The 21086-nt window shown below is 39.0% G+C and overlaps 1 protein-coding gene across 4 annotated transcripts; it reads left to right on the forward strand.

The window, feature by feature from the left end:
- Nucleotides 1–413: 413 nt before the first annotated feature.
- LOC307036215 (polymeric immunoglobulin receptor-like) lies at nucleotides 414–18549 on the forward strand. Of its 4 annotated transcripts, none has more exons than XM_079676309.1 (8): nucleotides 414–506; nucleotides 1606–1935; nucleotides 2517–2826; nucleotides 15515–15537; nucleotides 15703–15828; nucleotides 16101–16211; nucleotides 16724–16749; nucleotides 17190–18549. In XM_079676309.1, the coding sequence occupies exons 1-8, from the start codon at nucleotides 464–466 to the stop codon at nucleotides 17313–17315; spliced, it is 1095 nt and encodes a 364-aa protein (XP_079532435.1). In that variant the 5' UTR covers nucleotides 414–463; the 3' UTR covers nucleotides 17316–18549. The 4 variants fall into 4 exon arrangements, with proteins under 4 accessions (XP_079532435.1, XP_079532437.1, XP_079532436.1 ...); XM_079676311.1 differs by having other exon boundaries at nucleotides 16101–16199; XM_079676310.1 differs by lacking the exons at nucleotides 15515–15537; nucleotides 15703–15828; nucleotides 16101–16211 and adding exons at nucleotides 3020–3151; nucleotides 3504–3602 and having other exon boundaries at nucleotides 2517–2849.
- Nucleotides 18550–21086: the final 2537 nt, after the last annotated feature.

The following is a 21086-nucleotide window of genomic DNA, read 5'->3' on the forward strand; positions in this document are numbered from 1 at the left end:
CTTTTTGATTGACTACATTTATTTAACAGATGAAGTGAGGATTTGACACTGAGGCTACATACGTGTTGATCTACAAAACATGATGATCTGATGCAGAAAGCTGTTGTATGAGTATATAACCAGCAGCATTCAAAGCATCTAAAATTGGCTCTATATAAACTACAACAAAAAATGAAATGATCATTAAACCAAATATTCTATGATAACACTTTGAAATTTGCTTTTATGCATAGTGATTATTTTATAGATGTTTCTATACTCGATACTTTTGTGCTTTTACCCAAGTAACATTTTGAATTCAGTTCTTTCAATAGAGTATCTTTAGACCAAAGTGTTTCTGCGTTGGGGAGGACAGGAGAGCTGTGCTGTGTTTGGAGGAGGGACTTCATCATTTAAAGAAGTAACAAGTTCCTGGTTAGCCAGTAAAGAAAGAGAGTCAGTGTTAAACCATCAGAGTCTCAGCATGGAAGTCTCTCACACTTTGATCTGCTTCTTCCTCCTCTTCTGTGAGTACTTCATTTTATTTTCATGTCAGTTATTGAATCATTTTCCTTTGAAGTATGTATTGAGTTAATGCAAGGCTCCAGCAGTACGAGTTATTCAAATATTTCAAAGTTAGGCTTTTTAGTAGCTATGCAACCAATGACCTACGCTTCAAAAGTAATGTTCACTTCCTCAAACTAACTGTAAATTCAACATCATTAAACTCAGTTATTATCGTTACATTACATTACATTACATTACATTACATTACATTACATTGCATTTAGCTGACGCTTTTATCCAAAGCGACTTACAATAAGTGCATTCGACCAGGAAGATACAACCTTTAAGAAAACAGAATCATATAAGTACATCAGGTTTCATAGAGCCAAACATTTCAAGTGCTACTCAACTGGCATTTAGAAAGCCAGCCCTTTATTAGTATATAAGTGCTTTGTTAGTAATTCTATCGCTCGAAGTGGAGTCTAAAGAGATGAGTTTTCAGTTTGCGTCGGAAGAAATTGACTAATTCAGAAAATTGAAATAATACTACAGGAAAAAATCGTCTTACTGAATTAGTCAAACTAGAAGTCATAACGACTGAATATTTGGTAAATTAATGTACATGCTTGTTTTTACTGCTACTGATTGTGTTCATAATCATTTAATCTGCTAAATATTTTCTTGATTAATTTATTAATCTTTAGATTTTTATTCTATAAATGCCGCTAATGTTCATTTTTACTTTTTATGATATTTGTACCTAATATATTTTAACTTTGGGATGGATAAAGTATATATCTATCTAATTGTTTTTGCTAAAGCGGTGTGGACATAACAAAAAAAGATGATGTACCACAGTATAAGGATTTGCGTTAATGTAACTCTTAAAGTAAGAGATGAAGACTTCATGTAGTCTTTGTGTCTAAAGGATAAAGGTCTCAGACCAAACGGTCACATTAACCTGCAGTGCTGATGGTGATCTTCAGTCACAGGCTGTGGTTTAACTCTGAGGATCTGTGTTCATGTGAAACAGGAAGTGTTGTGATCAGACTGTAGCATCTTACAGGAAGTACTGCCCACTACTAACGATGGTTAATCTTGTGTTCATCTTTTGTTCAGCTCTGCAGGATGGAAACACCGGTCTCGTCAGTGCCCAACTCACTGTCTATTCAGGAACTGAAAGAGAAGATGTCAGAGTTAAATGCTCCTTTCCTTACTATAGAACCAGGAAGGTCTTCTGTAAGGAAGCATGTAAACAAAAAGACATTCTCATTGAAACAACTGATGCCACAGCTCAGAGAGGCAGATACAGCATTGATTATAAAGATGGAGATTTTTTTGTGACCATCACTCAGCTGACCAAGTCTGACTCAGGACGCTACAGGTGTGGTGCGGATACATCTTATTCATGGGCTTCATACAAGTATATTGAGATCATCGTTGTTGATGGTGAGCTTCTCCTAAAAACTGAATCTTCTTCCTTGTCTTAATAATAGTTTTACCTTTTCACCTTTACCTCATCTAAATCCAACATGTCTTCTGAAAGTAACTCATAAACCGAAACTGACACAAGTGTATTTGAATATTATTGTTTAGATTTAGTTTTTAGATAAGTCATGTTTTACTAAGTTATGAGCAAATGAATTCAAGGTAACTCAGGGTATGTCATATTATCAAATCTACTTTCAAAATAAATGTCAACAGTTCTCTTGCCTGAAGTTCACATATTTAATTATCAGTTAACCTCAATCAGATACTACGAATTACAAAGCCAAGGATTTTATTAAAGCATTCAAATCTAATATTAATCCAAAATATGTTGATACCAAATCCTATTTCGAGCACAGTATAAAATAATGATTTGCTAAATCTCCTTGAATAATATTTAGTTAAAAAGCTGTTTCATGAAATCGTCACACCTCATCCCTCAGGGACTGGATCACGTTTGAAAAAATACAAAGTTATAAATATTGAAACTACGATTTGTAATCTACAAATAGTAACTATTGATTGTTTTTGTTTTTCAACAGCAAAACTTGATGGTGGTCCTTCTGCAGAAAAAACAATCAATGCTAGAACTGGAGGAAATATTGTAGTTGAATGCTCCTTTAGTCGCTCTGGGACCAAGATGTACTTCTGCAAGGAAGAATGTGAAGGAGGAGACAATCTTGTTGAAACAACTGATTACATATTTACTAACAACAAACACAGCCTCAAATATGTTAAAGGAACTCCAACAGGAGGATTTGTGTATGTGAGCATCGAACAGCTGACCCAGTCTGACTCAGGATGGTACAGGTGTGGTCTGGACAGACCTGACTCTTGGAAACAATACCAGAGGTTTAGGCTCAACGTCACTGATGGTGAGTTTCTGCTTGATAATGAAAATGATTGTTCTTGTCTCTGAAGACAGTTTTCACTGACAGCTGCTGATGTTTTAGACTCAATTTAAAAGAGTTCAGCTGACACACACAGACACTCAGGAGGATCTAATTTCTCTCATCAGGACTTCCTTGCTTGTTTTTGTTCACAGCTCTGACCACTTCTACACCTTCATCATCCGTCCCATCAGCCTCTACAGAAACATCAAACCAAAGTGAAAGCATCACATCTACACCAGCTTCCTCTAAAACCACAGAGCAACCTGAATCAACAACTACTACAGGTACATCCACACACTGTGTTTACTAAATAAAGTTTCAACAACTTATTAAACATAAAGGAGTATGAGAAAGGCCATCACATTCTTCCATCATAATGTTCTATGCTTTTTCTACAATCACAATCTGTACATTTCTGTTGGCATCAAGTACACAAATTACAAATCAGATTTGAAAATGCTTCACCTTAAATCATATTCCCAGCTTTTAAAAGATGTACTCTATTTCAACAGTAGGTATATGGCAAATACTGTTGACCTGTTGTCTTCCCCTAAAGATAACCTAATAAACAAATGGATTATGGGTCTCTTGGTGTTAGATGTTATAGTTTACTAATAACTGTAACTTGTACCACAGGTGTGATCCTGTATGTGTCTCTGACTCTGGTCGTCCTGGTCATCGTGTCATCACTGTCTGTGCTGGTATTCTGCAGGAAGAGGACTTGTAAAGCCAAAAGTGAGGAACCAGGTAACACACACACACACACACACACACACACACACACACACACACACACACACACACACACACACACACACACACACAAAATATTGTAGCAGCTGTTTTCTCTCGACTTGTTGTATTAACTTTAAACACAGACGCAGGATTCTATTTGTTTCTCACACAAAAAAAGTCCATCCATGACACCAGATACAAATATCCCAACTGCTGAAAAACATAAGAATTGCAGTGGTTCATTGTCTTACTGTGTGTGTGTGTGTGTGTGTGTGTGTGTGTGTGTGTGTGTGTGTGTGTGTGTGTGTGTGTGTGTGTGTGTGTGTGTGTGTGTGTGTGTGTGTGTGTGTGTGTGTGGGCAGCTGTGATATAGATTTAAATGTGTTTTATTGTATAATGGTGTAGTTGTATAGATACAAGACTATATGTTCTATGTTCGTGATGTTGCGACTTACAAAGCATAATTGTAGCACCTGTTTCCTCAACAACGGAAGGATTTTCACATCTATTTATCTTGTTGTTTAATGGTTGGCCCAACTACTGTTTCAAATGGGGAATGTGTTTTTCAGAACCTCGTGTGGAAACACAAAATGCTTCTGCACCAGAGGTGAGTTTGAGAAAAGTTATACAATTTAAACGTTTGGATCACAACACGTTAGCTCGGTTGCTGCTTCCTATCCATATTTACTGAAATGCCAGATTTGGCTTTGACTCATTAAAGCTGCTTGTTTTGTTCTGTTTTTAAAGACACATTTAATCAAGCAATGGTTTTTCCCCCAGGCTGAAGACGACCCGAGTCAACTCATCTACTCTGAGATCAAATTTGTCAGCGTGGGCTCGTCCCACAGAGGTTTCCACGGTGACGCTGAGTGTGTTATCTACTCTGTTCCTCGGGTGGAAGCTAGCTCTGATGAGCCCACTCTGTACTCTACTGTACTCTACTGTTAACAACCCCCAATAACTCTCACAGTCTGGCAGAAGAAGCTGGTGTGAATTAAGCAGCCGTGTGAATATTCTGACACAGAGAGATGTTTGTGGGAATATGTACGATTATTTAACCATTTACTTATTTCAAACCTGCTCTGAATGACCTGCTCATGTGATGATAAGTCCAGCTCTGCTCTAGTTCACAAACGTGCCGCTTCAACAGTTTGCTTCAGGTCAAAGCTGGTTGCACTTATTGTAAGTCCCTTTGAATAAAAGCCTCAGCTAAATGATCTGTAGTTTAATATAAAAAGCTCTTTTATGGCTTCAATTTATTTATAACGTCAATTTTATTACACTTGATATGGTATTAAAGTTATCTCTGTAAGATAGAGTGTTCTAGTCAAGTTAGCAGATTAGCATAAGATATGTTGCTTTGAATTAGCTTTCGCTATTAAATTGACTATTTTGGTTGAAGGCTTAATTTACAGAAATGTTTAATTATAGCGGAATATAAATAAATAGATATGAAACTATAGATGTGGTCAGTACGGGATAAAAGATGCCACTCCTCATACTGTTGCATAATGTCTCAGACTTTTAACCTGTTAGTATTGTTTATATATATATATTTGGATTTGCACAATGTTTTTATCGAGTTTTATTTTTTATATTGTTTTTTATATTAGCACTCTTCCTGCTCTGTACTGCGTCTGCTGCACAAAACAATTTCTTTGGGATGAAAATAAAAGTTATCTTAAACCACATGTATCAAACTCAAGGCCCGGGGGCCAAATCAGGTCCGTGGTTGGTTTAATTTCGGCCCGCAGGATAATTTGTAATTACTATTAGATCTGGCCCGCCGGTATATTGCACGCACACCTTCACTCAATCCTGAGGGTCTCCTCAGCTCAGAGCCTGACCCCAAACATTGATGAACTTGCACCCAAGATGAGATGCCAAGTATCTGAACTAGCATCACAGAGCAGCACACTGAGTTTACATGGATGTTTCCTTCTGCACTTTGTTTCTTGAGACAACAGGACATGTTTGGTTTGTTCTTTGAGGGAAATAGTTTTGTTGAAGCTGTTGTTGGCCTGTGGAAAAATGTAATCATAAGAAATGACTCTGCAGATAGAGCCATAAGAAATGAATGCAACTGATTATTTAATATTTAATGTTGTTTTTATTGGCAATCATTTAAGCTTTGTTAGTTCAAGGTTTAATATGTGCAATAAGTTCATTTCAATACGTTCTGCAATAAACATTGAACCAGTCCGGCCCTCGACTAGTACCCACTTTTTTATTTTGGACCACCGTGTATTTGAGTTTGATACCCCTGTCTTAAACAAATCATTTCTGAAATGTGTTTCACAATCATTTAATAATGTAAATGTTAAAAGCAAAATATATTATTTGCTGCATTAAGTTACAAAGTGTTAAAGTGAAACCATACGTGATACACATGCAGGTGTTAGAAGTCAAGCTGTTTATTGTATTTTAAGCAGGGACTCCATTGTTTAGAGAAGTGAAAACGTGTTGGTTTGCCAGTGAAGAAGAAAGAGAGGCAGCGTTCAACCATCAGAGACTGGAACATGGACGTCTGCCACAGTTTGTTCTTCTTCGTCCTCAGTGAGTACACTTTGTAGTTCTGTCATTTCTCTATAACGTCATCTTCCTTTCTGTATTTCATGTTAATCTCCCCCAGCTGTGACCATCAGCTGTTTGTTTGTTTGTTTGTTTGTGTGGGTAAAGCTGTGACCAGCCATGAGTATGAGTCACATTATTTGTATTTAATATAAAAAAACGTATGAGCATATTCCTAATGTATCTGTAATCAACAACTTTTTTTTACATTTTACCTTCATCCAAAGGTTTTACAATATAATTGCAATCAACCATGAGGATACAAATTCAGCAACAATCCTGCAATCACATACGCTTTCAAATACATTTCTCATAGCCAGGTTAGTTTTTATAGTCTCACTTTGTAGTATTCACATTGGTGCTGCTGAGACTTCACACAGGAAACTACCTCTCTAACACAATAAGCAAAAAGCGTTTAAGTGCAAATAAGTAGGCTAGAAGTACATTCGGAAAATGTCCACATGTAATGAGTGAATGAATGCAAAACGTTATGAACAAACTGAAATGTACTGTATTAAGACAAACAAGTGCAATTTCAAGTGCTACACACATGTTCTTTAGAACAGATCACAGTTTCCACCTGAACTGACTCACCACAAAATACAAATAAAAACGTGGGAGCTATTAAGTGAGGAGTTGGAGTTACCTCCCTTGCCTTGAAAATATATAATTTTTATATTGGCAGTGCAGCCACTGTGTCACATCAAATCAAACTATTTTTTGCCTAATGAAGCTGCTGATTGACATAATACACAATGTTCAGTGACAGAATAATATAACATTTTCAAATATTTCAGTAGGTTCTTATTTTTACAGAACTTAGGTCACAGAACTGATTAATTTGCTCCTGAAACTTGACATATTTTAGCCCTCACAAGGGCATCAATATCAGGCTTAAAATCCTGACTAGCAGCCAATTTAATTATTTCACTCAGGCACTTGTGTGTGAGTCTTGAGCGCAGCTTTGTTTTAGTAATGTTCATTACAGAGAAAACCTGTTCACAAAGGTAGGTGGTCCCAAACATGCTCAAAACCTTTGCTGCCAGGGCTGTCAATTTGGGGTATCCTGGCAAAAGATACCGATAAAATGTGCCCAAGTACGACGAGGCAAATTTGTCCTTTAAATCCTGATCACATTGTAAGTCGATTATCTCAACCTGTATGTCGACGGGCAGATCCGCAGCCTTGACTGCAAATGGCGAGCGAAAAACTGCAAACTCTGTCTCAAGCTCACCAAAGACCTGAAACCGCCGCTCAAACTCCCGCAGCAATTCCGTAATTTTGTCTTTGTACCGTCTCATGTCAGCAGTAACTCCGGTCATATGCACATTTCTGAAATGAGCAGGGTCACCACTTGACAGCTGTGTCTCCCACAAAGCCAGCTTCAATTTAAATGCGCGTATGCTGTCATAATATTCTGTGACAACTTTTTTGCGACCTTGCATCGTTATGTTCAGATTATTCAAGTGCTCTGAAATATCCACCATAAATGCAAGGTCCTGCAGCCATTCTGGGTTTTTTAATTCATGCACTGGCTTACCCTTTTTCTCCATGAACTGTCCAATTTCCTCGCGTAGATCAGAAAAACGCTTCAGCACGGCACCTCGGCTCAACCACCTTACTTCAGTGTGATATGGTAGGCTACAGGTGATGTCTTTATCACTGAGGAGGCTGTCGAACTGACGGTGATTCAGCCCTCTGGCTCGGATGAATTTAACCGTTTGGACAACCGCTTTCATGACGTGATCCTTTTTTAACGACTTGCAACACAATGCCTCCTGGTGCAAAATACAGTGGAATGTCCAAAAACGATCTCCTCCATTTGCTGCTTGTACTTTCTCCCTGAATTTCGTGGCAACACCTGCTTTTTTCCTGATCATTGATGGTGCGCCGTCTGTAGCCAGACTGACAGCACGGGTCCAGTCCAGAGGCGTCAATTGGGTATGGCAAGGTATGGCAGCTTCCACACCTTGGCTCCAGGGGAAAATGTAAATGTTCGTTTTAAAAAAATAAATTTATGGAATTACTCTGTGTCAATTTGTATTGATTATTCTATTATTTAATACATATAAATTAAATACAAATGAAAATCAGAACAACACAATCGATTTCTCTAGTCTAGATATTATCTTTCCCAATACTTATCGTAACGTATCCCCCCTCCCTATCTTGAAATGTGGTATCTCCTGACGAGAAGCCGCCGGAGGTCAGAGCGGGTCATGTTATCGCGGTTTTTTTTATTTTTCGGCTAAGCTAATTAACTAAAATGAAAAGAAAGCAAAGAACTTTAGAATCTTTTTTTATCAAAAAAAAGGCAGGTGAAGGTGATGGCTCCAATGTTGCCCCAGCAGCAGAGGGAGAAGGACCAGGTAGTGAAGGTGGGATTCAAGCTGTTAACGAGGCTGTTAGCCACTCCAGCACCTGCGCCGGGGATGCAGATGCTAACAGGGAGACGGAGACTACATGCATGGAGGCTGAGAACTCGTCCACACCGACTTCTCGAATTGAATCCGAGTCTGAGTCCCCACCAATTTCTCAGATTGAAAGAGCTGGATCAGACGTGGACAGCGATAAGGAAGGTCAAGGCCCGGGTGCAGCAGCAGTAGCAGCCTCTGGGTCAACTGGAGCAGAGAAGAAGGATATTAGTGGATGTAAAACAGACGGACTCAGGCGTCCTCGTTTGACCCACTTCCCAACTAGAAATGGAAGACGCTTTAATGTCAGTGTGTATCAGGAATATGACTGGGTTGAATATTCTGCGCAAGAAGATGCAGTTTATTGCTTTGCATGCCGTCATTTTGGAGGAGCCTCAACTTTAACAGGTGACAGGCATGGACTGCGTGTGTTCATAGACACTGGATACACATGTTGGAAGAACATGAAAAAAAATCTCCGGGATCATCAAGGGAGCAGTAGACACAATTGTGCTGCATTAGCGTGGTCTAACTTTAAGGCTGTGATCAGCGGACATAAGGAATCCATCGCAAGTCGGATTGACGCAAACAGGACAGATGAGGTGCAGGAGCACCGGGCTCACGTCAAATCCTTGTTCAAAATCACGTCATTTCTGGGAAGACAGGCCCTCCCTCTCCGTGGCCACAACGAGAGAGATGAGGATGAAAATAAAGGAAATTTCCTTGAACTTTTGGACGTTATTGCAACAGATGACAGGAACGTGAAAAGCAAACAGGAACGCAGGTATGCGCACTATTCTTCCCCAGAAGCCCAGAATGATATGGTGAGAGTTATTGGGGAAAATATCAGAAGTATAATCATAAATGAAGTAGGAGAAGCACGGTACTTTTCAGTGTTAGTGGATGAAACGAAAGACCTGTCTAAGAAGGAGCAGCTGGCCATTTTGATCCGTTATGTACATGACGGGATTATAAAGGAAAGAGCCATTGGAACCTATCACATGAAGGACCTGACAGCTGAATCCCTGGCCCAGAAAATAATAAAGGAATTATCGAGTTTAGATATTCAGCTGTGTGTTGCACAATGCTACGATGGTGCAAGTGTTATGCGGGGTAATGTGCGTGGAGTGCAGGCTTTAATACGTGAAAAAGTGCCGCATGCAGCGTATATACACTGTCATGCACATAGACTAAATCTTGTGCTTGTGAGCTCGATAACTGAAATACCAGAGATGGCAGAGTTTTTTGGTGTTGTTCAAACACTATACACTTGTATTGCAAATAGCAATACCAGACACATGCTTTTCATTGAGGCTCAAAAGAAGTTGGGACACAACAAAATACTGCACTTGGAGCGCACCTGTCCCACTCGGTGGCTGTATTGGTATAGGGCTCTACAGAAGATAAAACTGCGCTACGAGGCTATACTAGCTGTGTTAGATGCCACTATTGACGCTCATGCAGAGGGTTCAACTGAAGCTGCTGGACTTCGGACAAATATGCTGACAGTCACTTTTGTTGTGCGTCTTCATGTCCTAGAAAAAATCTTAAATCTCACTTATGGACTGTCTGAACAGCTTCAGACAAAAGACATTGCAATCACGATGGCTTCCAACCTCATACGGAGTACTAAGGCCCAGCTGGAAAAGATGAGGTCAGATAAAGAGTACCAGGACACACTGAGCAGAGCCAAGGCATTTTCCACAGAGCTCGGCCTCCCAAGCAGCGACACTGCCCCTCTGCGACCAGCAAGAGCACGGAGTGTGTCCAAAGCCTTGGCAGGGTTTATTGTCGGATCATCCAGTGGCCAGAGACAAACAGGAGATGACCAAGAAAAAAGACTATACTTTGAAACACTGGACCGCTTCATCTCTGAGTTAGATCGCCGATTTACAGATAATGATGAGCTACTTAATGCTATCCAGGCATTTGATTGTTCATCTCCCCATTTCATGGATGTAGTTAAAATGGAACAGTTTGCACAACTCTATGATGAACTGATCGACACCACCCTTCTCAGTTCCCAGTGTCACACAGCAAAAGCTTTCCTTGAACTTGAGATGAAGGAGGACGTGGAGGAGGAGAAAAACATAATGCTGGCTTTGACACGACTGAAGACCATGTCTGTCGCTTTTTCAGAGGTCATCAAGCTATTCAAGATCGCAGCAACAATTCCTGTCTCCACTGCATCCAACGAAAGATTCTTTTCCGTTTTAAAAAGAGTCAAGACTTACCTGCGGACCACCATGAGCGATGACAGGCTCACAAACCTCATGTTGATGGCTGTTGAGCCTGCTGTCGTAAAATCCCTGGATGCAGATGAACTCGTCAATAACTTTGCTGCTTTGAGGACCCGCCGTTATCCACTTGTGGAATAATTAATAAAGTTCATCTCAAAGTAAGATACCCAAACATCTTATTAATATGATTTCTCTTTCTCTTTTCTTCTCCCTCCCTCCCTCTCCTCTCTCCCTCCCTCCCTCCCTCCCTCTCCTCTTTATATTTGGACTTTAACAGTTTACAGCAGTTTACCTGGTATGTTCACGTGATATTGTTGCAATTACATAGTGAATGAAGTGAACAGAAAGAGTGAAATTGTGTCAGAAAGGCTATTACTGCTGTCTAACCCTGCCGCTTGCTATCCATGGTGCTGAAAACGGATGCGTAACGGCGCATTTGACTGAATTGATTGATTGACGTGCGTAGTTAAGTGTTTGTGTCCATAGTTACTTGCGCTAGCGGGATGTGAGTGAGGCTGCATTTGAAAAAGTTCAAATTTTCCTAACCACACAGAAAAGCTACATAGCAGACTTGTCACTTTTGTTATGATTATTTGCTGGGCATGTATATTGATTGATACTGTAGTTAAGTCATGTGACTAGTAACCTTGCCATACCTTAGCTTTGGCTGAATTGACGCCACTGGTCCAGTCCACTCCAACCCTGTCCAGTGCTTCAACGAGAGCTCTAAAAATGTCATCTGCTTTAGTGGTGTCTGTCATAGGAACCAACTCAAGGAACTCTTCGGTGACCGTCAAAGTCTCATCAACACCACGAATGAATATGGCCAGTTGAGCAACATCTGTAATGTCAGTGCTCTCATCGATTGCAACTGAAAATGCTACGAATGACTTGACTTTTGTTTTTTTCTGGCTATCCAAATCTGCTGAAAGATCGGCAATCCTATCCTTCACTCTATTCCTCGTTAGACTAATGTTGGCAAAAATCCTGTCGCTTCTCAGGGCACATAATTTCTGCAGCCTTCAGCATGCATGTTTTCACAAACTCACCATCAGAGTATGGCTTTGAGGCTGATGCTATTTCGTTAGCGATGAGATAGCTGGCTTTCACTGCTGCGTCACTTATATCTCGGCTCCGGTTAAAAACGGCCTGTTGTTTCTTTAGACCTGATAGCATCATTTATCTTTTCTTTTCTCCGTTGTCCTTTCAAGCAGTCGTATTTCTCTCCATGGTGAGTCTCATAATGGCGGCGAATATTATATTCTTTGGGCACAGCAACTTGCTGCGAACACACCAAGCATACAGGTTTTCCATTTACCTCTTTAAAAAAATAGGACCGGTGCGGTAGTGCGCCTACTAGTGGAAGGATTCAAAATAGCAGTTTTTTTTTCCTCCTCTCATAGCCTACTTAGCAAAGTCCTTCAGCTCCGTGGGCCAAGCTGAAATGCCTCCAGGGCCGGATCCGGCCCGCGGGCCGTATGTTTGCCATCCCTGAGTTAGAGTGTCCGGAGACGCACAGATGAACTTTTGCTGTAGGTAAGCTCACAACGACATTAAAAAAACTAAAAACCTATAGCAGTCTGAGTTATTTGTCAAAAATATGTTGTTTCAGTTCTGCTGGAGACCACAAACTGATCATGACAAATACAACTTCCTCTGTAACTGGAAAGTTACCTTTAATGTTCATCAGGTGAACTTCAAGACTGCATTCAAATGTAAAATGAAGACATTATTGTGTCCTGCTTGAATATTAAACAAGCAATATCATAGTTGTCTTTTCATGTTACACAATAAACACAAAAACAGGATGTATCTGCCAATCCCAAAATGGTGTCAGACCAAGGATTCATACATGGATAGTTACAACAACCCATGATTATCCAGCCTTACAATTATAAGAGGAAGATAAACACATGTAGTGAGAGCGACACCTAGCGTTCGCAGAACAAACTGCACTTCAATGTAAACAGCACATTAACATTACCGGAGAGTCGGAGACGGAGAAGACACCAGGCAGAGGTCACATTTGAACTCAATATCCGAAGTGCAATGATGACATACCTTACTTATACTCTACTTATGTATTCAAATGTAATACTAATACATTTTATATTTCTAATCAACTTGATTTACAAGAAAATATTTAACTTTTTGATCGACTACATTTATTTAACAGGTGAAGTGAGGATTTGACACTGAGGCTACATACGTGTTGATCTACAAAACATGATGATCTGTCGCAGAAAGCTATTTTACGAGTATATAACCAGCAGCATTCAAAGCATCTAATTGGCTCTATATAAACTACAACAAAAAATTAAATGATCATTAAACCAAATATTCTATGATAACACTTTGAAATGTGCTTTTATGCATAGTGATTATTTTATAGATGTTTCTATACTCGATACTTTTGTGCTTTTACCCAAGTGACATTTTGAATTCAGTTCTTTCAGTATCTTTAGACCAAAGTGTTTCTGCGTTGGGGAGGACAGGAGAGCTGTGCTGTGTTTGGAGGAGGGACTTCATCATTTAAGGAAGTAACAAGTTCCTGGTTAGCCAGTAAAGAAAGAGAGTCAGTGTTAAACCATAAGAGTCTCAGCATGGAAGTCTCTCACACTTTGATCTGCTTCTTCCTCCTCTTCTGTGAGTACATCACTTTATTTTCATGTCAGTTATTGAATCATTTTCCTTTGAAGTATGTATTGAGTTAATGCAAGGCTCCAGCAGTACGAGTTATTCAAATATTCCAAAGTTTGGCTTTTTAGTAGCTATGCAACCAATGACCTAAGCTTCAAAAGTAATGTTCACTTCCTCAAACTAACTGTAAATTCAACATCATTAAACTCAGTTATTATCGTCTTACTGAATTAGTCAAACTAGAAGTCATAACGACTGAATATTTGGTAAATTAATGTACATGCTTGTTTTTACTGCTACTGATTGTTTTCATAATCATTTAATCTGCTAAATATTTTCTTGATTAATTTATTAATCTTTAGATTTTTATTCTATAAATGCCGCTAATGTTCATTTTAACTTTTTATTATATTTGTACCTAATATATTTTAACTTTGGGATGGATAAAGTATATATCTATCTAATTGTTTTTGCTTAAGCGGTGTGGACATAACAAAAACAGATGATGTACTACAGTATAAGGATTAATGTAACTCTTAAAGTTACAGATGGAGACTTCATGTAGTCTTTGTGTCTAAAGGATAAAGGTCTCAGACCAAACGGTCACATTAACCTGCAGTGCTGATGGTGATCTTCAGTCACAGGCTGTGGTTTAACTGTGAGGATCTGTGTACATGTGAAACAGGAAGTGTTGTCATCAGACTGCAGCACCTTACAGGAAGTAGGGACCACTACTAATGATGGCTCATCTTTTGTTCATCTTTTGTTCAGCTCTGCAGGATGGAAACACCGGTCTCGTCAGTGCCCAACTCTTTGTCTATTCAGTAACTGAAGGAGCAGAGGTCAGAGTTGAATGCTTCACTCCTTATAGAAGCAGGGAGTTCTTCTGTAAGGAACCATGTAGACAAGAAGACATTCTCATTGAAAACACTGATCCCCCAGCTCAGAGAGGCAGATACAGGATTGATTATGAAGGTGGATATTCCTTTGTGACCATCACTCAGCTGACCAAGTCTGACTCAGGACGCTACAGGTGTGCTTCGGTTACACAAGAGGTTTCATACAAGTTTATTGAAATCATCGTTGTTGATGGTGAGTTTCTACTAAAAATGTAATCTTCTCCCTTGTCTAAATAACAGTTTTAAAGTAAGAAGACGTTTTCTAGCGTGACTCCACCGTGAACAAAGAATCCCAAAATGGAGAAAAGTCTTAATGAATGTGAAATATATTATGAACTGGAGGCCATATTTAACAACAGCCAAAATATATTACAAACATCTGTTAACTAACTCTATCACAACTAATGTAGTATAATCCAAATGTCATTTACTGTATGCTCAGTACTTCCCTAAAACATGCATTCTGCTTAAACCTCACCATTTAAAACACTTCTGCATAAAGAGACGAGCTCCTCTTTTCTCAAGAACAGTTAATGCAGAAGTGTTTAGATAAGTCATGTTTTAGGGAAGTTATGAGCAAATGAACTCAGGGTAACTCAGGGTAAGTCATAATAATAAATTATACTTTCAAAATAAATGTCAAAAGATCTCCTGCCTAAAGTTCACATATTGAATTATCAGTTAACCTTATTGCTAAAATCTCCTTGGAAAATGTTCAGTTAAAAAGCTGTTTCATTAAATCGTCCAGTGACTGGACTTGAAAATATACAAAGTTACAGTATAAATAATGAAACTACGATTTGTAAACTACACATAGTAACTATTGATTTTTTGTTTTTTTCAACAGCAAAACTTGATGGTGCAGAAAAAACAATCGATGCTAGAACTGGAGGAAATATTGTAGTTGAATGCTACTTAACTCTCTCTGGGACCAGGATATACCTATGCAAGGAAGAATGTGAAGGAAAACACAATCTTGTTGAAACAACTAGTAGTGCAGATGAGGAAAATGGCAGATACAGGATCAGATATACTCATAGATTTTCAACTTCTTTTCTGTTTGTGAGCATTGAACAGCTGACCCAGTCTGACTCAGGATGGTACAGGTGTGGTCTGGACAGACCTGACTCTCAAGATCCATACCAGAGGTTTAGGCTCATCGTCACTGATGGTGAGTTTCTGCTTGATAATGAAAATGTTTGTTCTTGTCTCTGAAGACAGTTTTCACTGAAAGCTGCTGATGTTTTAAACTCTCAATTCAGTTCAGCTGACACACACAGACACTCAGGAGGATCTAATTCTCTCATCAGGACTTCTCGCTTGTTTTTGTTCACAGCTCTTACCACTTCTACTCCTCCATCATCCGTCCCATCAGCCTCTACAGAAACAACAAACCAAAGTGAAAGCTCCACATCTACACCAGCTTCCCCTAAAACCACCAAGCACTCTGAAACAATTAAAGGTACATCCACACACTGTGTTTCCTAGATAGCGTTTAAACAACTTATAAAGAGCATCAGCATGTCCAAAAGTTTACAAAAGTATATGTTTAAATGCAGAACCTCCAAATCAGGTTCCCAGCGTTCAAAATATTTTGACAGTATATGGCAAATACTTTTGACCTTTTGTCTTCACCTAAAGATAACCTGTCCCCCCCTTGAATAACAAAATGGATTATGGGTACTCTTAGTGTGAGATGTCATGGTTTACATTTAACTCTTCTTAAAACCACAGGTGTGATCCTGTATGTGTCTCTGACTCTGGTCGTCCTGGTCATCGTGTCATCACTGTCTGTGCTGGTATTCTGCAGGAAGAGGATTTGTAAAGACAAAAGTGAGGAACCAGGTAACACACACACACACACACACACACACACACACACACACACACACACACACACACACACACACACACACACACACACACACACACACACACACACACACACACACACACACACACACACACACACACACACACACACACACACAAAATGATGTCCTTCCCCCAACACCAAATTGGGTGTACGGATATTCATTTACAGCATTAAGAATAAGTGGCTTTTTAAAAAAAGTGAATATGCATTTTAGAAACATGTAAAGCCATAGCTTGTTATTTTTTCATTTCAACTTTATTTTATTTACTTTTTCAATGTTCTTTAGTAATTTAAATTTGGCAGGGTGGTTAATGATTAAATATACTACTCTATATTCTGTTGTTTACGAACTCAAAACACATCCATTCATCTTGTTTTACTGATATCTTAACGGTTGGCCTAAATATTGTTTCAAATGGGGAATGTGTGATGTCATGTTTGAAAAACTGTCTTTTTCTCAAAGTACTGTTGTGTTTTTCAGAACCTCGTGAGGAAACACAACAGGAGGTGAGTTTGAGAAAATCTGAGCATCATATTAATTCAGTTTTCTGTAGACCAACAAAGTGTACAAGCATCTACAGTATGTGAAATCTCCAAATAAACACAAATTGAGCCAAAACCAATGATTACTAAAACAATTTAGCTGCAGCTAGTTTACAAAATACACCGATAAAAGTTATGCAATTCTAACTTTGGGATCACAAAACCTTCGCTCGGTAGGGCTTCATTTTTGCACCTGTTGCTGGGTTCTATTCATGTTTACTGAGATGCCAGATTTGATTAATTTCGGACAATGTCTGCAGTAATATAATATGTGTAAATATGATAAAATACCTAAACAAACACAACTTTCTTTGTTTTGATGACATTACTTCACACCAAGTCCAGTTGCTTGTTTTGTTCTGTTGTTAAAGACACATTTAATAAAGCAATGTTTTTTTCTCCAGGCTGAAGACGACCCGAGTCAACACGCCTACTCTGAGATCAAATTTGTCAGCGTGGGCTCGTCCCACAGAGGTTTCCACGGTGACGCTGAGTGTGTTATCTACTCAACTGTTAACAACCCCCAATAACTCTCACAGTCTGGCAGAAGAAGCTGCTGTGAATTAAGCAGCCGCGTAAATAATCTGAAACAGAGAGATGTTTGTGGGAATATGTACGATTATTTAACCATTTACTTATTTCAAACCTGCTCTGAATGACCTGCTCATGTGATGATCAGTCCAGCTCTGCTCTAGTTCACAAACGTGCCGCTTCAACAGTTTGCTTCAGGTCAAAGCTGGTTGCACTTATTGTACGTCCCTTTGGATAAAAGCCTCAGCTAAATGATCTGTAGTTTCATGTAAAAAGCTCTTTTATGGCTTCAATTTATTTATAAAGTACATTTTATTACACTTGATATGGTATTAAAGTTATCTCTGTAAGATAGACTGTTCTAGTCAAGTTATCAGATTAGAATAAGATATGTTGCTTTGAATTAGCTTTCACTATTAAATTAACTATTTTGGTTAAAGGCTTAATTTACAGAAATGTTTAATTATAGCGGAATATAAATAAATAGATATGAAACTATAGATGTGGTCAGTACGGGATACAATATGCCACTCCTCATACTGTTGTATAATGTGTCAGACTTTTAACCTGTTTGTATTGTTTATGTATATATATATATATATTTTATAGAGTTTTATTTTTTATATTGTTTTTTATATTAGCACTCTTCCTGCTCTGTACTGCGTCTGCTGCACAAAACAATTTCTTTGGGATGAAAATAAAAGTTATCTTAAACCACATGTGTCAAACTCAAGGCCCGGGGGCCAAATCAGGCCCGTGGTGGATTTAATTTCGGCTCGCAGGATAATTTCTAATTACTATTAGATCTGGCCCGCCGGTATATTGCACGCACACCTTCACTCTGTCCTGAGGATCTCCTCAGCTCAGAGCCTGACCCCAAACATTGATGAACTTGCACCCAAGATGAGATGCCAAGTATCTGAACTAGCATCTCAGAGCAGCACACTGAGTTTAATGGATGTTTCCTTCTGCACTTTGTTTCTCACGACAACAGGACATGTTTGGTTTGTTCTTTGAGGGAAATAGTTTTGTTGAAGCTGTTGTTGGCCTCTGGGAAAATGTAATAATAAGTAATGACTCTGCAGATAGAGCCATAAGAAATGAATGCAACTGATTATTTAATATTTAATGTTGTTTTTATTGGCAATCATTTAAGCTTTGTTAGTTCCAGGTTTAATATGTGCAATAAGTTCATTTCAATACGTTCTGCAATAAACATTGAACCAGTCCGGCCCTCGACTAGTACCCACTTTTTTATTTTGGACCACTGTGTATTTGAGTTTGATACCCCTGTCTTAAACAAATTATTTCTGAAATGTGTTTCACAATAATTTAATAACGTAAATGTTAAAAGCAAAATATATTATTTGCTGCATTAAGTTACAAAGTGTTAAAGTGAAACCATACGTGATACACATGCAGGTGTTAGAGGAGATTCAAGCTGTGAGTGTTTTATTTTAAGCAGGGACTCCATTGTTTAGAGAAGTGAAAACGTGTTGGTTTGCCAGTGAAGAAGAAAAAGAGAGGCAGCGTTCAACCATCAGAGACTCGAACATGGACGTCTGCCACAGTTTGTTCTTCTTCGTCCTCAGTGAGTATACTTTGTAGTTCTGTCATTTCTCTATAACGTCATCTTCCTTTCTGTATTTCATGTTAAACTCCCCCAGCTGTGTGACCATCAGCTGTTTGTTTGTTTGTTTGTTTGTGTGGGTAAAGGTGTGACCAGCCATGAGTATGAGTCACATTATTTGTATTTCATATAAAAAACCTATGAGCATATTCCTAATGTATCTGCAACCTTTTTTTACATTTGACCTTCATCCAAAGGTTTTTACAATATAATTGCAATCAACCATGAGGATACAAATTCAGCAACAATCCTGCAAACACATACGCTTTCAAATACATTTCTAATAGCCAGGTTAGTTTTTATAGTCTCACTTTGTAGTATTCACATTGGTGCTGCTGAGACTTCACACAGGAAACTACCTAACACAATAAGCAAAAAGCGTTTAAGTGCAAATAAGTAGGCTACAAGTCCATTCGGAAAATGTCCACATGTAATGAGTGAATGAATGCAAAACGTTATGAACAAACTGAAATGTACTGTATTAAGACAAACAAGTGCAATTTCAAGTGCTACACACATGTTCTTTACAACAGATCACAGTTTCCACCTGAACTGACTCACCACAAAATACAAATAAAAACGTGGGAGCTATTAAGTGAGGAGTTGGAGTTACCTCCCTTGCCTTGAAAATATATAATTTTTATTTTGGCAGTGCAGCCACTGTGTCACATCAAATCAAACTATTTTTTGCCTAATGAAGCTGCTGATTGACATAATACACAATGTTCAGTGACAGAATAATATAACATTTTCAAATATTTCAGTAGGTTCTTATTTTTACAGAACTGAGGTCACAGAACTGATTAATTTGCTCCTGAAACTTGACATCTTTTAGCCCTCACAAGGGCATCAATATCAGGCTTAAAATCCTGACTAGCAGCCAATTTAATTATTTCACTCAGGCACTTGTGTGTGAGTCTTGAGCGCAGCTTTGTTTTAGTAATGTTCATTACAGAGAAAACCTGTTCACAAAGGTAGGTGGTCCCAAACATGCTCAAAACCTTTGCTGCCAGGGCTGTCAATGTGGGGTATCCTGGCAAAAGATACCGATAAAATGTGCCCAAGTCCGACGAGGCAAATTTGTCCTTTAAATCCTGATCACATTGTAAGTCGATTATCTCAAGTTGTATGTCGACGGGCAGATCCGCAGCCTTAACTGCAAATGGCGAGCGAAAAACTGCAAACTCTGTCTCAAGCTCACCAAAGACCTGAAACCGCCGCTCAAACTCCCGCAGCAATTCCGTAATTTTGTCTTTGTACCGTCTCATGTCAGCAGTAACTCCGGTCATATGCACATTTCTGAAATGAGCAGGGTCACCACTTGACAGCTGTGTCTCCCACAAAGCCAGCTTCAATTTAAATGCGCGTATGCTGTCATAATATTCTGTGACAACTTTTTTGCGACCTTGCATCGTTATGTTCAGATTATTCAAGTGCTCTGAAATATCCACCATAAATGCAAGGTCCTGCAGCCATTCTGGGTTTTTTTAATTCATGCACTGGCTTACCCTTTTTCTCCATGAACTGTCCAATTTCCTCGCGTAGATCAGAAAAAAGCTTCAGCACGGCACCTCGGCTCAACGACCTTACTTCAGTGTGATATGGTAGGCTACAGGTGATGTCTTTATCACTGAGGAGGCTGTCGAACTGACGGTGATTCAGCCCTCTGGCTCGGATGAATTTAACCGTTTGGACAACCACTTTCATGACGTGATCCATTTTTAACGACTTGCAACACAATGCCTCCTGGTGCAAAATACAGTGGAATGTCCAAAAACGATCTCCTCCATTTGCTGCTTGTACTTTCTCCCTGAATTTCGTGGCAACACCTGCTTTTTTCCTGATCATTGATGGTGCGCCGTCTGTAGCCAGACTGACAGCACGGGTCCAGTCCACTCCAACCCTGTCCAGTGCTTCAACGGGAGCTCTAAAAATGTCATCCGCTTTAGTGGTGTCTGTCATAGGAACCAACTCAAGGAACTCTTCGGTGACCGTTAAAGTCTCATCAACACCACGAATGAATATGGCCAGTTGAGCAACATCTGTAATGTCAGTGCTCTCATCGATTGCAACTGAAAATGCTACGAATGACTTGACTTTTGTTTTTTTCTGGCTATCCAAATCTGCTGAAAGATCGGCA

Source organism: Notothenia rossii, assembly GCF_949606895.1.
Source record: "Notothenia rossii genome assembly, chromosome: 4".
Lineage (NCBI taxonomy): Eukaryota > Metazoa > Chordata > Actinopteri > Perciformes > Nototheniidae > Notothenia > Notothenia rossii.

Excerpts from the sequence above, each read along its gene's own strand:
- LOC307036215 (XM_079676309.1), top strand. The coding sequence starts at position 464 with ATGGAAGTCTCTCACACTTTGATCTGCTTCTTCCTCCTCTTCT. Across the intron at positions 507-1,605 it reads CTGCTTCTTCCTCCTCTTCT|CTCTGCAGGATGGAAACACC; the intron begins GTGAGTACTTCA and ends TCTTTTGTTCAG. Across the intron at positions 15,829-16,100 it reads GCACTCTGAAACAATTAAAG|GTGTGATCCTGTATGTGTCT; the intron begins GTACATCCACAC and ends TTAAAACCACAG.